At 45.1% G+C, this 18,844-nt stretch overlaps 2 protein-coding genes across 4 annotated transcripts in view; both read left to right on the top strand.

Annotated features, from left to right (window-relative positions):
- vamp4 (vesicle-associated membrane protein 4) overlaps positions 1-4,320 on the top strand; it is a 31,785-nt gene extending 27,465 nt beyond the window's left edge. For 2 of the 3 annotated variants that reach the window (XM_030372247.1, XM_030372248.1), the window contains 3 exons: positions 2,551-2,630; positions 2,759-2,810; positions 2,915-4,320. In XM_030372247.1, coding sequence (XP_030228107.1) covers positions 2,551-2,630; positions 2,759-2,810; positions 2,915-2,940 — 158 coding nt within the window. In that variant the 3' untranslated portion in view covers positions 2,941-4,320. Of the gene's footprint in view, positions 1-60; positions 2,074-2,550; positions 2,631-2,758; positions 2,811-2,914 lie in introns of all 3 variants that reach the window. The other variant, XR_003978869.1, reaches the window with a different exon arrangement.
- A 2,091-nt stretch (positions 4,321-6,411) lies between these two features.
- Positions 6,412-15,898, top strand: myoc (myocilin). The gene is made up of 5 exons (XM_030373398.1): positions 6,412-7,238; positions 12,845-12,910; positions 13,008-13,100; positions 14,226-14,437; positions 14,763-15,898. Exons 1-5 carry the CDS (start codon positions 6,752-6,754, stop codon positions 15,333-15,335), a joined length of 1,431 nt encoding a protein of 476 aa, XP_030229258.1. The 5' UTR covers positions 6,412-6,751; the 3' UTR covers positions 15,336-15,898.
- Positions 15,899-18,844: the final 2,946 nt, after the last annotated feature.

Here is an 18,844-nt window from a genome sequence, read left to right as displayed (position 1 = left end):
TTTTAAAAATAAATAAAATACAATATGCCTATATTAAGCATAACTTTATTTTTCGCCTAGGATTGTGCAACACGCTGGGGGTCCAAGCAAAAAATGATCAATAGAATGTTGGAGCAGAAGCAGGCTATCAACAGAGTGCTTGCAGAGGATCGGAAAACCAATGTCAACATCACATGGCAAGATGAAGATGTGCTGCTGGCAATGAATGAAGCGCTGAAGCCAGTGAGCGACTTCACCGACATTCTCTCCGGGGAGAATTATGTGACCGCATCGTCTCTACTCCCTGTGCTGCATTTGGTGAAACAGGGAACGTTAGCCCCTATGGTTGAAGACACCAAATTAACTGCAGACCTGAAAGCTGGCATCCTCCATGTTCTGGAAGAAAAATATAAAGCCCTGCCGCAGGCAAGCTTGGAGCTCATGCGCAAAGCAACATTCCTTGACCCGCGGTACCGGGGTGAATATGACTCGAATGCTAACGAGTTAAAAAGAATGATTGAGGAAGAAGCAGTCATCCTCGGGCAAGCAGCGCAGCCAGTGAGAGCGGAAAATGAAGAAGAGGGAGCCGCGGCCGAGCCCCAGCCCAAGAAAATTACTTTGGCAAGTTTGCTAAAGAGGAAAACAGGCGCACCTACCTCAGCCCCACTAACGCTCCCCGAAAAAGCAGCCCTACAGATTGCCAGCTACTGTCAAGAGGCTTGCATCGATGCTGAGGAAGATCCTCTTTGCTGGTGGAAATTGAACCAAACAAGGCATCCCCTTCTGGCAAAGGTCGCCAGAAATTACCTCTGCGTGTGTGCTACAAGCTGCGCATCCGAGCGGGTGTTTAGCACGGCAGGGAACATTGTCACCCCCACAATATCGCTTCTCAAACCAGAGAAGATGAACATGTTGGTTTTCCTGGCAAAGAACATGTAGCCTGGACTGGTCACACTTGTAAATAGTTCGAGTTTGTTATTAAGCAGAATTGTGTTTCTTCTTTTTGTTCCATATGCCTTGTGTTTGCTTATTTAATTGTAGCCAATTCGTTTCTTATTAATTTTGTTACATTGTGTTTGATTATTTGACCTTGTTTTACTCTGTGTATTAAAAATATAATATGTAAATTGTTGTGGCAATTGGGCTTGCAGCCCGCGGCACAAGACGAGCATGCAAGTCGCCGTCATCTTTAGGCCTATTTGATTAAAAAAAAAGTTCTTTGCACTGTTATACTGTTTTAGTGTTTATTGTTTGCTCTAATAGATAGGATACCTAATAAACCTTTGGAACGCACAAGACCGGTAACCATAGCAACGCCGGTAAACAAACCCCGCAAAGCCCAATCCCTGCGTGAGCTCCCCGCGCTACGGCCACCCGGAGGCGCGCAGAGCTTTTGGCCGTGATATTATGATATATAAAATTATATTATACTATTACTATTATATATAGAAGAACGTTATAAGACGCCGAGAATTGGCGCGCTGCCAGCCGCTGTCACCGAGTGTGAGAGGAGAGTTGACGGAGAAGATGGCGGTTGACCTAGTTTCAAAGTTAATACCGTTTATACCGGTAATACCGGTGTTGACCCGAGCGTATTACTCGGTGTGAAAATGTCCACACCGCGGCAACCCTAGTCCATAGCTATGTATACTTTATAGGTGTGTGTGAAATGCCTGTGTTCCTCCAATTACATGAAGACTCATATGCACACACAAGTCTAGGTTCTGTTTTTCTCACTCTGTCCTTCTCGAAAATGTGCTTTGTGGAATAACCTATGAGGGCACATTATGAAAACAGTAGATGTTATGTAGCGGCCTCTCGGTCTGTCCTGCCAGCTCCACGAGACAACGATGCATATCTGGAACTCTGGAGCTCACATCTTGTTGTAAACACTACAGACAACACTATGTATTTTTTCTTTTTCAAGATATGTTTTCAAAGATTTTTTTTGCATTTTTAGTCTTTATGATAGAGTCAGACAGACAGGAAGGTATGGGAGATAGAGGGGAGGACCTGCAGCAAAGGACCACAGGCAGGAATCGAACCCGGCTCGCTGTGATCTGGACTAAGCCTTAATGGTGTGCGCTCTACCCGGTGAGCCACCGGGGCGCCCCCCACACTATGCACACTTGACTGGCATTGTTTTTCTTCTTTTTCTCAAGGCAAAATGAATTATTCCGCCGGTATGCTTGCCCCCGGTAGTCGCTAACCAGTTTGAGACTCCTCTGAATTAACGAGCTTCTGCAGAGATATCCCTCACCTAAACACTTGTCTTTGTAGCCCTGTTGTGCAGAGGGGTCGTCAAATATGCACATGTACACGGGGAGCAAGAGGGAGGTAAAGGAGGCAGGCAAGAGGCCCTGCCAGCACCCACACACGTGTGTTTTCGTGTGTGTGAAACACATAATCTCACAGCTACACTCCATCTGACTAGCCCACTTCAAAGCAATCATTTTTTTCCCTTTTTTGAAAAAATAGAAAACTGCAGTGAAAATGAAATGTGCTCTTCTACAGATGAAGATGACCATGATTTGAATATTTATTCTGTCCGTCTGTTTGTGTCACTTACAGAAAGCCTTTCAGACAACGCTTCGGCCTTCAGCAGCCGAGCTAAACAGCTGCACAGGAGGATGTGGTGGAGAGACATGAAGGTAGGGCTGTGTGTGTGTGTGTGGGGTTGGGTCATTGTTGTGCCTAGTCTAAGAAATGCTGCTAAGGTTAATGTTATGGTGCTGCTCTATAGTGCAATGTGATCTGATCTTGAATATTATTTTCACAGATGAAGATCATAATTTCCCTGGTTGTATTTGCCGTCCTGCTGATTATAATTGGTGAGTATTTGGTAAAACAATAAAAACAAATAAAAAGATATGCATTGCCAAAAGCAAGCTCTAATGTCTCTGTGTCTCTCTGTTTCTCTGCGATGGTCCTTCAGTTCCGGTCATCCTCCGGTATCACTAGTGTCTGACGACAAGGATGAGAACCATCTCTCATCCTCCCAACTATCCCTTCTCATGTGGTCCTCCACGCCAGCTAGAGGGTACCAGCTGACCTCCTACAACATCCCAACTCCACCCCAAATCTTTGTCTGTTCCCCACCCCCCTTTCCCCCAAAGCTTTTGCCTAAACTGTCCCACACCGATGCCTGCATTGTTCGCATTTCTAAAGAAAACAACTCAGTTATCAGTTGTGTAGGATAGGTGTTTTCAGTTATGTATGGAGGACGAAAATTTATTTGATTGGGGCACAGGCGGGAGTTAGTAGGTCGTCATCTCATGCCCTCTGGTCCACGCAAAGAGGAAGCCATTTTATCTCATGCGGATGCATGAGATAAAAAGGCCTTATCAAGCCTTATCAAGAAACACACACTCTGGAGCCTGCAAATCACCTTCACTAATGTTGTCACTGCACAGAGTCCCCCTGCTCTCCTAGTTTAACCGTATTGTTCTGCAAAGCCCTCCATAAATGAAAACCACAGAGGCACTGCAACTTCATAACATTTTATTCAATGTTTACACACAATTCCCTAGTGTTATAGCTGTTTAAGCCTCCGGTTCAACGCACTGTGGATGAGAATGTTAATATGGGAAGGACTTGGGAAGGAAAGGAACCAGAGGAAATTCCTGTCTCATGTCTACGCTGTTTATCCGTTCAATAGTAAAAATGTGGACTTGAAGTATAGCTTCCTAGTCCCTGGTTTGATTGTTAATCGTCATAGCTGGTTTCATGCCAAAATACATCCCATAGTATGAGCGTTGTCTGTATTTTTATTTATTATTTATCTTTATTTGAGCACCCTAAACCTCTGAACCCTAGACCCACTGCGACCCAGGTCGCAGTGGGTCTAGGGTACGACCCAGGGTCGTACTAAAAACCCCTGTCCTGGGATCCTGCTGGCTCCTTGAGACGCCGCTCTTGATCTTTCCACATGGTTCTGTTTGAGCGGATGTTATATTACTGTTGTAGTTTTGATTCATTGTTCGTAGTGTTATTTTTAATTTTTTTTGCACTCGGTATTTCATTTTTGCTGGCAGAATATTGCCACTGCTCAGTAGGAATGTCTCGTATCGCCATTGCGACGAATGGCAGTGTTTGTATTGGTGCCCTGCCACAGAGAGCATTGGACGGAGGTTTAGAATTGCAGATTTGAACATCTTTCTAACGAGCAGCAACCATACACAGTCATTCCTTTTAAAATATTTGTGTTCTCGTTTACTTCTAATTTATTTAAAGTGTAAATACCTATTTAATTTTAACAATGTACAATTTTCTGGCACTGCAATGGAAGACTGTGATTTATTGTTCTGTTTTGCTCTGAAATAAAAATCAATATAAAGGGCATTTGGAAGGCTTTCGTCTGCTGTTGGACTACTAGTTCCTGCAGTTGGCCACTCTCCCTGGTTTCTTTAGAGCTAACGAGGACTCATCTCATTATTAGGCTTGGGTTGCCGGCTTTACTGGCCAAGCTGGATCCCACGGTGGTACTTGAGTTAGTGGCCCCGGACGCCCTCTGTTTTCTCGCCACTTACTCGCCACACTCACTCAAGCACACACACGCGCAAGCACGCAGACAGACATGATCTAACAGGCCTAATTGTTTTGGAAAGATGATGAGTAACTAGAAAATGCATTTCCTGCAGAAAATGCGGTGAGTGCTGTAGTACAAAGTGAGGTTGAAAATATTTTTTAATAAAGCCACATAGATTAAGACATAAAGAAACGTTAAATGGCTTGAATCAAGTGAAGGGATTTGAACAAAAGTTCAAAAGTCTACATGCACACCATTTAAGAAAAAGTAAATGGTTGGAAACAAATGAAGGGGCCACTGAATGAAAAGGGCAAAACATTGCTAAAAATTCAGGAATGTAAAATGAATTGAACTGAAGAATCTGAAACGTCAAATGTATTGCCCTGCACTGTGTGTGTGTGTCTCTTTAAGAGAATAGCGAGCGGGTGTGTGATTAAAAGTAGCTCAATAGAGTGGGAAAAAACGCCCAGTGCATGCAGCACTCACCTAATTAAACAGAGTAGATCATACTTTGAAGCTTCGCTTGCTGAATCATTTTCAGAGCTCTGGCAGAGGATCCCAGCTGCTAACCATCGCTGACGTGAGTGGCAACAACAAAAGCAGAGACTTACTTCCAAAATACTTATTTTTTAAGCCATTTCTAGCTATTCAGAATCTGTAAAGACTGCATCTATGCATACAGCTGTGAGGTTATTTAATAAGCAGTATACCCTTTGGTGCGTGTTTTCAGAACCCCCCCCCCATTGGCCAATGAGTATGTTTAGGTTGTCTGCTCAGTGCTCCGATTGGAGGGTTCGGGAGTTCATGCAGGCAGATGGATTGACGGTAAAGTAGGTTAACAGATGAGAAATGGATGGAGTGGGATGGATGGGGGAGGATGATGGATTATTGGAGGAATGATGAGTTTAAACAAAGTGATGAGAAAAGATGGTTCCTTACCTCCCGCCAAATATTTGTGAGTCAGAGCTGGGAAATTTCTCACCTCTCTCTCCCTCTTTTTCACACACACACACACACACACACACACACACACACACACACACACACACACTCACAAACACACCCGCACACGTACATGCACACATACACCTACTCTTTGTATCAAATCAAACACTCATCTCGTCATTACAAACTCTGCATAGTCTGTAACAGTCTGTTTAATTTAGCGATCATTAGGAATCAAGTAATCAACAGGCTTTTAACCCTTGGTGTTCCTATTGATTGCCTTACCTTACTTGCGTCATCTTCTAGACCCCTACCACTGTGAAAGGGGACACTGTCTCCTCTAGAAGTAACCATATCCCACACATGCCCGGCTTACCCTGCCTCGCTGGGGCCAATAGCCAGGCAACCATTCCCTCGGACAAAATGGATATGAGCAATTATCAGTGGAAAGGTGACTTCCTCCGGTGTCTGAAGAAGGACTGAGTCAATGAGCGCGTGACTGAGTTTGATCTGACCCTAATCGAGAGATCACTTGAAAGATGAGACATTTGGGCATGAGGACATTGTCATTCGAGAATCTACGAGAACGCACATTCTGAAATTTACCCAAAGCCTTTCTCACGACCGAACAGACACACATACTTGCATGGCCACTACGTCCTTCTCTCTTTCTTGCTATCACTCACACACTTGTATAATGATTAAGAAGCAGACCGCTCTCACACACACACACACAAACACACAGACAGGTGGATGGAATGTTGTTGTCGCTGAGACAATCCCTAAAAAACTATTTCCCCCCTCGCTTCTTTACCTCCCTCCCTCCTTCCTTTCACTCCCCCTCCTCATCTCATCTCACCTCTTCCCCTCTCTGCCCCCCCCCCCCCCCCCCCCCCCGAACACACAGACACACACACCACGCCTGCCAACACCACCACCCTCTCTCTCCCTCCCTCTCAGAATGTATAAATATCTGTGAGCTTCTAGAAAGAAGTTCAGAGTTACAGACCTGTTCATAGAGAAGATAGAGAGAGAGAGACACGCCTCCAAATAACAGCAGGGCAAGAAGAGGAAGAACAACAATTCACTGAGGTATTCAGCGGCTGTGTTAGGAGAATACATCCAGGAGTGGGGCAGGAGAGAGTGCAACCAGAACAGGCAGAGCTCTACCACCACACCAACATCAAGAGAAGGAAGACAAGAGACAAGAAAAGGAGCAGTCTTCCATACCTTCATCCTGCTGTAAATAGAGCCCCCACCTTTCGGCTGGGAAGGATCTTTCTTCCCCACCAGACCAGAATGCTCATGCTCCTGTCTATGTGCGTCTGCACGCTGCTCCTGGGCAGCCAGGCACAGGACCGGGCCTCCATGTGGAGGGGCAATGACCGCAGCGGCCTGTGCCAGTACTCCTTCACAGTGGCCAGCCCCGGCGAGGCCAGCTGTCCCCAGGTGGCCAGCGGTCCTGAGCTGGAGGGGCTGAAGACCAGACTGGGCCTGCTAGAAGCGCTGGTGTCCCGGCTGGCCGCGGGGGACGCAGGGTCGGGGTCAACGAGCTCCGGATCTGAGCCGGGGCTCCGGGACGTCCTGGACCAGGCGGTGGGCGAGAGGAACCTGCTACGGGCTGAGAAGCAGCTCCTGGAAGGGGAGCTTGAGGCTTTGCAACGGCGAATGGAGGACATGAGGAAGGAGATGGAGAATCTGGGGAACAGACCCTGTCCTCCGCAGAGGACCCCGCAAACCCTCAACCCAGCCCTGCAGGACAGCAGTCTGGACAGACCCTCTGGAGGTAAGAGATCCTCTTCTCAGATGCCACAAAACAATATTTGAATAACAAAATAATAATCAGATTTATGGAGATATGGATAATATTGATGCTATAGTAATGGATGAAGAGTTTGAATAGCTTTATTTTAACATTCAATACATACTTTTGTACTAATGATAATTTGGAGGATTACTCTGTAAGAGGCAAAGCCTGAGGATATGGTAACAATCTGAAGGCTGGGATCTAAGCCCACTTATCAGGGCAAAAGCCCAGGTAAAGGCAGTGAGTCATCTTTGTTTGCTGTCAATGAGTGTGTTTAAAGACTTCTCTGGGGATGTAACACAAGGATAAGGCTGAAGCGGGAAGTAGGAATTTCATCCCAAGCAAACGTGCTCCTTGTATGGAATGCACACGGATGAACAGAATGCCAGAGTTGCAAGCGCACAGAATTTCATGTGTTTATAAACGTTATATATGTGTGTGTGTGTGTGTGTGTGTGTGTGTGTGCACGCGCGTGTGTGTGCGTGTGTGTGTGTGTGAGCGGGGAAGATCTTCGAATCGATGGAGCTATAGGCTCTGATGTGACTATAATTCACAGAAGTGAGAAAGGTTAATGCTTCGACCTACAATTGTATCTGTATGCTTTCATGTGTGCTGGTGTGTTTGTGTATCTGGAAAACATATATATGTGTGGCCTCATGTCTTAGTACCTGAAATAGAATGTGTGTGAGTATTTGTGCGTGTGTGTGTGTGTTTGTATGCTCGTGGGTGTGGGTGTTTCTGTGTGTGTGTGTGTGTGTCTTTGGGTTTGTGTGTGTGTGTATATGTGTGCATGTGTTAGTGGGTGTGTGTGTGTGTGTGTGTGTGTGTGTGTGTGTGTGTGTGTGTGTGTGTGTGTGTGTTAGTTTGTTCGCCATCCACATATGCCTGCAGAGGTCCCTGGTTCATATTTCAATACCTTGCTTCCTGCCTGTTTAAGGGGGTGAGTGTAGCCCAGCCAGGACTCAGTATTTATGAAGCTGCAGGACCAAAGCTTTATGACTGGTGATCCCCTGCACCCCTCCCATCCCCCCAACAAGTTTGGTATATGGAGAGCGCCAGGAATGAATGTGAGGGGAGAAGGGGGCGGCGGGAAGCTGAAATGTGATGCAGGGTTGGGTGGACCAGGCGACACTCCAGCCCTAACCTCTAGGCTCTGTTGACGCCAACGGGCCACAGAGAAAGACCCCGATCTGGGGGAGGGGAAGGGGGACGGACAACACAATTCAGGGGTGCTAGGACAGATACACAGGGCTACAAAGAGCCTTACCCTTGTTCACACTACATGCGTCCGTCGATGGATGACCGAGGGCGCGTCTGACGTATAGGGGACTAGTCTCTGTAGATGGATACTGCAGCCAATCAAATCGCTTCCCGCTAAAACAGCGATGTGTGGATATAAATACAAAAGATGACACAAACAACATGTGGCTAAAAAACAATCCTATCATTTTACGTTTCTTTAAAAAAATATAGAACGGCCGGATTTTTCCTGCTTCTTCCTGTTTGTTATTGCAAAATGGATCCAGGAAACGTGTATTTGAGTGTATTTGCATAACCGCGATCTGATTGGCCGACGGAGCCGCTGCTGCCTGAAAAGTTTAACATTCCTCAACTTTTTGACGATGGCCACGGAGCCTAATGGACGGGCGGACCCACAAGGCATTTCGCGAGCGCCCCATGAAAACTGTGATCCGTCGACGGACGGAGGTAGTGTGAACAAGCCCTTAGAGAGCAGGTTTAATCTCTGGCATTTCATGTGGAGGATGCTGCTGCTTTAATAGTATTTTATTATTATTCAATTATACCGGTATATTATATTATATAGATAGAACAAGATATTTACAGTTGGTTTATTAAAAATGCTTTTCAGTAAAAGTCAATAACAATAACTCCAATAACAAATGATAATTTTATTCAAAATATATTTATTCAAAATGCTTGAGTCAACAATTCCTGTAATGAATGAACAGCACAATGAAAGAAATAATGTTGCATCTTAACATCCTTCACTTAACAAGTTAACAATAACTCTGAACTCGAAATAACACTCACTTAGCCTCAGTAATGAACAAAATAAAGTCTGTTTTGTAGGGCTATGGGGGGGGGGGGGGGGGGGGAATTAACCAATGAGCTGATTTACAATCATTGAAAATAATTAAAATAAATAACAAATGAGCTCATTTACAATCAGGTAGCCGATTGGAGAAAATAAATTAACAAATGAGCATAATACAAAAAAAATAAATAAATATCAACACACCATCTTAACTTCCCTGCTTAATCCTCGTCTCCCTCTTCATCTGTTTTGTCCTCTTCTTCGTCTGGTTTTTCTTCCTCGTCCTTCTTTGCCCATTTGTATTTATATATTTGTGCTGTAGAGCTGATCTTCTTCAGCAGTGTCTTGTGGCCCAACAGGTACGTGTAAAAGTCCTTGCATGACATATCTTTGAGATTGTATTGCACAAATAGGATCCCTTTCAAAGATGGAACTGAGAGCTGGTTCCTCTCCTTTGTCCACTGGCTCTGCATCAGTGAAAACACTCTCTCCACATTTGCATTATGTGGAGAAAGTGCGAAGACAAACTGTGCCATCCTCAGCAGCTCCGAGTAGCATCCGATGCTTTTGGCCTTCTCGAAGTACTTGACCCACCTCTGGTGCACCTGCAGGCCCATGAATGCTTCATCCTCACTGCAGCTTTCCACAAATTTCTTTAAATTGGACACTTGGTCAAAGCATTTCACATCGTCAATTGCCACCCCTTTCTCCTCAAGGTACTTGATGCAGGCCTCCACATCATCCCACTTAGGTGCCTCGCTCATGTCCATCCACATGAAAGATGTGAATTCTTCCATGGGTGCCATCCATTTCTCCAGGTACTCCAAGCATGAGCTATACATGCCTAGCACATCCGCCATGAACTTGTCACATCCCTCTCCAAGTCCTTCTCTGCGGTGTGCGGCAAGCAGTCCCTTGACTTTCAGGGACATGAAATTATTGGTCTTCCGTTCAATAACAACGTTGTGGATGCTGCTCAATATTTTCTTGATTTCCATGATGGAGTTGTCCTCCCTTTCCATCTCCTGAATGTGGCAGTGGAAGATGGACATGAGGGAGTGCATGTGCCACAAATACACCTCACTAAAAGGGTTTTCAAAAAAAACCTTGATCATCACAGGTGGCTTTTCTTGGGATAAAAAGAATGCTTTTAGAGCAGGTAACATCTGCAGCATCCTCTCTATTCCTGGGAATAGAGAGAGCCACCTGGTCTTGCTGTGTGACAGCATCCTCCTGTATTCCACATCCACAAAATCGCAGTACTCTTTGAGGGACTCTGTGCGCACAGTGTATATGTGGAAGTACTGGTAGATTTTGAAAATGATATTTTCAATGTCCACATTAAGCATATCTGCCCCGTGATGGACACAGTTGTTAAGGATATGTGCTGGGCATCCCACGCCAATCAATGCTTTGTTTTGTAGCAGACTCTTCAAATGTGCAAATAAATGTTTTAGTGCTTTGCGCGCCACTTCAACAGAATGCGGTGCCAGTACACTATCAACAATAGCCTCGGTCTTAGTTCGGGCACAACTAAACTTTTTAGCATTGTCTGAATCGGGGAGGGTCTTTTTGAGCAATGCACTAGTGCAGTCCATGGATCTGTAACTGTTGTGGTGTTTCACTGTGTGAAATGACCATGCAGCCTCCACTGCATTCACTGCATCCTCGTTCCCTGGTCTGAGAAAGTACTGTGTGATCGAGCTAGCACTACCCTCGCCTCGGACAGCTGTTTTGTGCTTCTCGGTGTCCAGGTGGATTTTCAGATCTCTTGCACCTCCATTGGACACCGAGACATATGTGCCTGCTTTGCACACTGTGCACAAGGCTTCCCATTTGTCTCGACCCGGTCTGAAAGCCGGGAAACTCTTTAGTAATTCGTCGGTAAACGAGCACTTGCGCTTCGGCATGTTGCTTGCGTATGACTGACAGTCACGTTGTCTACGTTCTGATTAATAGGGCTGACAGCATAGGGGCGGGGATTAGGCTACGTCGCACGCAGCGCCGTGGGCAGTGCCCTAGTGCATGTAAATGTAATGGTCCAAAGAAGGTAATTTTAAAAACCAGGACATTTCCTCACTTTCTAAAAATAACCCGGGACACCCGGGACAGGACGTGAAATACGGACATGTCCCGGGAAATACGGACGTATGGTCACCCTATCTTAAAGATCTTAAAAGATCCATAAGAGGTGAATGCTGAATCAAACTGCGGAGGCCTTTCACTGAACCCAAAGGAACATATTGAGCGCCACGTGGAGTCGCCTAGGAGGCCTGGAGCTGGCTCTAGCTAAACTCCTCTCAGCTCCTGCTCACCAGGGGTTGATCAGGCCAGTGTGAGCCTCAAACTAGCCTTCTAAGTGGAACAGCGTATGGTTGTGTTTTGGTACCCTGTATGTTCTTGGCGTTTGGCCATTGCTGCCTCTTCCACCAATGGAAGAGCCCCCCCCCCCCCCCCCCCCCCCCCCCCCCCCCCCTCAGACACACAGGTGAAAACACAGACAGGAAGAGATTGTGTGAATTCCTGAAGATCAATGTCTGGGCCTTGTGGGAATGGAGAGGAAGTTCATTTAAACACAGTGCCCAAAGGTGCAAACAGTGAGATGTACACACTTTTTTTTGCCAGCATTAGCACTGATGTTTCATTAGCACGCACATAAATACACGCATGTGTGAAAACACACACACACACACACAGACACACACACACACACACACACACACACACACACACACACACACACACACACACACACACACACACACACACACACACACACACACACCCACAATGCCTTTACTCGTGCCTGTTTAATTCTCGTGTTCACTGACATGAACAAACACATTACATGTGTTTGTTCATGTCACGGAACCATCCACTGTTACATTTGCCTTTTTGGGGGTTTTATCAAAAAAGACATGTTTAACATGGTAGCATTCTGTAAACAATAGCTCAGTTCTAGCTTCAAGAAGGTTTAATGTGGGTCTCTCTCAAGAGAGAGAGAGAGATAAATAGAGCGAGGGAAAAATGAGAGAGGTAAGATGGGGAGGCACGTTTTTGGGGGAGCTTCTCCAGTTAGTCGGGAGTGATTGATGGCTGACAGTATGCAGCCAGAGGACCCAGAGAGACCTTCTGGTTTGTAAGACTCACTGTTTACTGTCTTGTAATGGGCCATGAGTGTGCGCGTGTGTGTGTGTGTGTGTGTATGTGTGTGTGTGTGTGTGTGTGTGTGCGCGTATGTGATGCTATTATTGTGAGTGAGTGAGTGAGTGAGTGAGTGAGTGTATGTGTTGTGCAAGGCCATCTAGCGCCGGTCTGGCTCCTTGGCAGCTGGGAATCTGTTCATGGGTGTTTGATTCCTGCTGTCACTGGCCTCATACCTTTCCTGTCCTGCCCGAAAACAGACCCATAGTCCTCACCATAGCCAGTTCATGAGAAAACATCATCTTAAAATATAAAAAAAATTGAATCATATTTATTGTTGCTGAATAAACGGTGTGCATCTTTGTATGTTTGCGTGTGTCTACAGGTTCCAGTGCCATTTCTCCCCTGATGGGCAGGCCAAACAGTCAGGGAAACACTGGCGGTTTAAGGGGTGAGACCGATCGGACAGCAGTGTGGTTCATGTTATTTTCATCCATCCATAATCATCCATCGGCTCTAATATCTCCATCCTAATATCTGTGCTCCAGACCCCGCTTGGGAGTTTTCAGGTCCAGGGTTTCAAGAGATGAAGGCTGAAGTGACAGAGTTTCCAGTTCCTGACCGCCCGGATGACACCTCAGGTCTCTCCCTCTCTCGCTCTCAGTCTCTCATTATCTCCCTCTCTCTGTCTCTGTCGCTTTCATTATCTATCTGCCACTCTGTTTCTCTCATTATCTCACCTGCTCTCGCTCCCTCTCTCACACACACACACACACACAAACACACACACACACACACACACACACACACACACACACACACACACACACACACACACACACACGTTGTGGAGTCCGCTATCAAGTTCAGTTTATCCATCTAAACATCCCCCCCCGAAAATCCATTGAAACCTGCAAAACATGAGACCCCCAAACGCCACCAACACCCTCCTCCTTTGCTGACGGCATCAAAGCAAATACTGCTATTAATATTGCAACATTTCGGTAGGAAATGCCAGTGCTCGGGCACTCCCTTCAGACCCGTGCAACAAGGCGTTCTACAGCATCCCCCCCACACACACTACTGGCTTCCTGGTGTATAGCCACACCTGTTCCCTCGATCGATACACCTGATCGATACACCAGTATCTTTATAGTCTGAGGTGAAAATACACGTGCGGATGGGAAGCATGTGCACTACATTGCATCCTCTTGGACAAGGGCCCAGCCACAAAGAGCTGTAACTCAGTAATGTGTGTATTTATAATATCTAAGTCTAAACCCAGAGGCAGGGCCTGACGCACGGGGCCTCGCGGGGGTATTTTAGGAAGAGATAATTATATGTGTGGTGGAGGTCTTGTGCTTTCTTCCAGCGAGAGGCTTCATGCCCAGGGTGAGCAGTATCCCAGCTGCTGGTGCTGCTGCTACTGCTCAGTCCCTGGTGACTCAGCTAAAGTTTTATTTGGTTAACAGAGATGTGAGACCATCTCATGGCTCCAACCTTCCTCTTGTAGTCGAATCACCACCAACATAAGCATTTGATTCTCCTTCCTCAACAATGATGATTACCTGTACTTTTGGTTCCTGTATACCAGTAGCCCAAATCCTCCACTACGTCTAGTGATGGCTGCTACATATCTTCTTTGTTCCTCAGCTTACTAAGAACTATAACCATTAAAAATGTGCAGCAGCAAAAGAGTTTTAAATAGAGAACAATGTCTTCTTTGCTGTGTTCCTTCTCCTGATTCCACCTTCTGTCCTCCCTAGGCTGTGGCCACCTGCTCGCGGTGGGCGAGCCAGTCATCCACAGGAAGGCTGACACCATCGCAGGTAAATACGGTGTGTGGATGCAGGACCCAGAAGCTGTGTCCACCTACGGGCCCAACATGGTGTGGAGGATCGACACAGTGGGCTCTGACGTGCGACAGCTTTTTGGATATGAGGACATGGAGCAACTCTCAAAGGGCTTCCCCTCCAAGGTGAGCAGGTTGCACACAACCCAGCTTAGGTGTAAGTGTGTACAAGGTGTCCTTGATGCAATGATATAGACGATAGTGCTTTCATACTTTGTTCTGTGCAAAGTAGGCCTTGGTCATTTGCCAACAAATAGGGATGGAAAAAACCCTACCTCAGGTCTTGCATTGGTCAATGACAACACCTACTGCCAAATCTACAGGCCATTGAGTCAGGGGACTCTTCCATACTATTCCTGCATAGATTACTTCATTTGACCCGAAATGTGCTTTTTTGGCAGTGGGTTTATGCATGTTGTGTCCTCCTATAAACTGCCGTCTGTCCCTCAAGGTGATGTTGCTGCCGGAGGCTGTGGAGAGCACCGGCGCGACCCTGTACCGCGGCTCCCTGTACTACCAGCGCCGCCGCAGCCGCACAATCCTCCGCTACGACCTGTCCTCCGAGAGCATCGCTGCCCGCCGCGACCTGCCCCACGCCGGCTTCCACGGCCAGTTCCCCTATTCGTGGGGAGGCTACACGGACATTGACCTCGCCGCGGACGAGAGCGGGTTGTGGGCCGTCTACTCCACCAGCAAAGCCAAGGGCGCCATCGTGATCTCCAAGCTGGACCCTGACACCCTGGAGGTGAGGAGGAGCTGGGAGACGAACATCCGGAAGAACTCGGTTGCCAACTCCTTCATGATCTGCGGCAAGCTTTACACCGTGGCCAGCTACACCTCACCCAACACCACCGTCAACCATGTGTACGACACAGAGACCAGCCAGTCCAAGGCCGTGGCCATACCCTTCAGGAACAAGTTCCGCTACACCAGCATGATCGACTACAACCCCGCCCAGAAGAAGCTCTTAGCCTGGGACAACTTCCACATGATCTCGTACGACACTAGATTGGGCCGGCAATAGTAGCCCATCAGGACAGGGATGGCTCAATTTTGACACATGCCCCCCATTACAAGTGGCTTTCTCATACACAGACACATACAAACACAAACATCCTGCTTGCTTCAAAGACTCGTAAGCACATAACCATGTGATGGGATTGTTAGACACATCATCCATAACCATGCATAGTTCAGCTTAACCAACCACCAGAGTGAGAACCAGTGTTCAGGATCAGATAGAGTATTTTAGTATTTAATCTTTTTTTTTTGTACGGTTTTTAGGTTTCTGGAAGGTTTTGTTGTGACATGGCCCAAACAAACACGTTGATAGAGGAATTATTTTTGTACAGTCTTTATGCCAGGTGTATGTCTTCTTTGATTTATTTATGCAGTATTTTATGATGGAAATGTCCATGTTTGGCTCATGGAACGTTGTAATGACTAGTTTAATTTGTTTGGTGCAATGCGCCCTACGGTGTTAAACTGGCAACGCTTTGCCCTCTCTAGAATGCATCATCCTTTTGCGTATGCCTAATGCACTGTAGTCACCACTAGGTAACATTCACATTAAAGTTGTTAATAAAATGGTTGAGTTTTTCTTTCATCTTCATTGTATGTTACCTGGTATTCTCGGATCCAACAGTCTGTTATAGCAGAACTCGTGGAGACGGCACGGAGCCTCGGACGGAATGCCTTGTGGCGAACCGCGGTGAAGTTAGTTTTAGGTTGGATATTCGACAGATATTCAGTCCAGTTCCAGCCGCGACTTCACGGAGATTTGCCCGGCAATAGCAGCAGGAGAACGGTTAGCACACCTCGCAGAGCCTCGCGGTGAATCGCTAGAAACTGATTTAGGGACCGTCAATAAATTACTTCACGTAAATATATCAATACAAAATACTTGCAGTTTTTTCAATAGCTTCCATGCCATGTGACCCAGTGACTCCAAACCAGTATCTAATTGTATTATTAAACCCTGAGAATAAGACACACCACTTGTTATGGTATTTTAGTGCTTCCTCTATTTTATATGAATATTAATAAGCAGGAATTATCATATTTCTTTCAATAGCTTCCATGCCACGTGACCCAGTGACTCCAAACCAGTATCCAATTGTAGAACTAAAGCCTACGATTAGGACACACCACTTTTTATGGTATTTTAGTGATTTCTCTATTTTATATGAATATTAATATGCAGGAATGATCATATTTCTTTCAATAGCTTCCATGCCACGTGACCCAGTGACTCCAAACCAGTATCCACTTGTAGAACTAAACCCTGAGAATAGGACACACCACTTTTTATGGTATTTTAGTGCTTCCTCTATTTTATATGAATATTAATATGCAGGAATGATCATATTTCATTCAATAGCTTCCAATACCATAAAAAGTGGTGTGTCCTAATCTTAGGCTTTAGTTCTACAATTGGATACTGGTTTGGAGTCACTGGGTCACGTGGCATGGAAGCTATTGAAAGAAATATGATAATTCCTGCTTATTAATATTCATATAAAATAGAGGAAGCACTAAAATACCATAACAAGTGGTGTGTCTTATTCTCAGGGTTTAATAATACAATTAGATACTGGTTTGGAGTCACTGGGTCACATGGCATGGAAGCTATTGAATGAAATATGATCATTCCTGCATATTAATATTCATATAAAATAGAGGAAGCACTAAAATACCATAAAAAGTGGTGTGTCCTATTCTCAGGGTTTAGATCTACAAGTGGATACTGGTTTGGAGTCACTGGATCACATGGCATGGAAGCTATTGAAAGAAATATGATCATTCCTGCTTATTAATATTCATATCAAATAGAGGAAGCACTAAAATACCATAAAAAGTGGTGTGTCCTATTCTCAGGGTTTAGTTCTACAAGTGGATACTGGTTTGGAGTCACTGGGTCACATGGCATGGAAGCTATTGAAAGAAATATGATCATTCCTGCATATTAATATTCATATAAAATAGAGGAAGCAATAAAATACCATAAAAAGTGGTGTGTCCTATTCTCAGGGTTTAGTTCTACAAGTGGATACTGGTTTGGAGTCACTGGGTCACGTGGCATGGAAGCTATTGAAAGAAATATGATCATTCCTGCATATTAATATTCATATAAAATAGAGGAAGCACTAAAATACCATAAAAAGTGGTGTGTCCTATTCTCAGGGTTTAGTTCTACAAGTGGATACTGGTTTGGAGTCACTGGGTCACGTGGCATGGAAGCTATTGAAAGAAATATGATCGTTCCTGTATATTAATATTCATATAAAATAGAGAAAGCACTAAAATACCATAAAAAGTGGTGTGTCCTATTCTTAGGGTTTAGTTCTACAAGTGGATACTGGTTTGGAGACACTGGGTCACATGGCATGGAAGCTATTGAAAGAAATATGATCATTTCTGTATATTAATATTCATATAAAATAGAGAAAGCACTAAAATACCATAAAAAGTGGTGTGTCCTATTCTCAGGGGTTAGTTCTACAAGTGGATACTGGTTTGGAGTCACTGGGTCACGTGGCATGGAAGCTATTGAAAGAAATATGATCATTCCTGCATATCAATATTCATATAAAATAGAGGAAGGAATAAAATACTATAACAAGTGGTGTGTCTTATTCTAAGGGTTTAGTTCTACAATTGGATACTGGTTTGGAGTCACTGGGTCACATGGCATGGAAGCTATTGAAAGAAATATGATCATTCCTGCATATTAATATTCATATAAAATAGAGGAAGGAATAAAATACTATAACAAGTGGTGTGTCTTATTCTAAGGGTTTAGTTCTACAATTGGATACTGGTTTGGAGTCACTGGGTCACATGGCATGGAAGCTATTGAAAGAAATATGATCATTCCTGCATATTAATATTCATATAAAATAGAGAAAGCACTAAAATACCATAAAAAGTGGTGTGTCCTCTTCTTAGAGTTTAGTTCTACAATTGGATACTGGTTTGGAGTCACTGGGTCACATGGCATGGAAGCTATTAAAAATACTGCAAGTATTTTGTATTGATATATTTACGTGAAGTAATTTATTGACGGTCCCTAAATCAGTTTCCAGCGATTCACCGCGAGGCTCTGCGAGGTGCGCTAACCGTTCTCCTGTTGCTATTGTCGGGCAAATCTCCGGGAAGTCGCGGCTGGAACTGGACTGAATATCCGTCGAATATCCAACCTAAAACTAACTTCACCACGGTCTGTGACGATTTGAAACATTCAGTACACAGCGGGACTAATTTATATTTGTTTACAGATCCCCGGCTCCAGCAACATGGGTCGAAACAAATCAGCAAAATAAATTGAACTCCCACGTTAGCCCAGATTAGAGCTCTTCTTCCAGAACCAAGTATAGGTTTTAATCTTCAATTGTACGAGTAGATAACTGGTGGATGTGGCTCAAGCCTGCCCCAAGCATGTTTCCTATCAAGCATCTTGAGTTCTACCGTTATAATTTTTCGGACAGTTGAGCCCTGTACCACGAAGCTCGCTTAGAGGGTTAGCGAGGTATG

This window comes from Gadus morhua, chromosome 12 (genome assembly GCF_902167405.1).
Source record: "Gadus morhua chromosome 12, gadMor3.0, whole genome shotgun sequence".
Lineage (NCBI taxonomy): Eukaryota > Metazoa > Chordata > Actinopteri > Gadiformes > Gadidae > Gadus > Gadus morhua.
The sequence above is the reverse complement of the archived record's forward strand: the minus strand, read 5'-3'. Positions and strand labels throughout refer to the sequence as shown.

Bases quoted from the DNA above. Each gene is read 5' to 3' on its own strand.
- myoc (XM_030373398.1), top strand. From the start codon at position 6,752: ATGCTCATGCTCCTGTCTATGTGCGTCTGCACGCTGCTCCTGGGCAGC. The intron at 12,911-13,007 runs GTGAGACCGATC...TCTGTGCTCCAG, and splicing joins AAACACTGGCGGTTTAAGGG to ACCCCGCTTGGGAGTTTTCA. The intron at 13,101-14,225 runs GTCTCTCCCTCT...TGTCCTCCCTAG, and splicing joins CCGCCCGGATGACACCTCAG to GCTGTGGCCACCTGCTCGCG.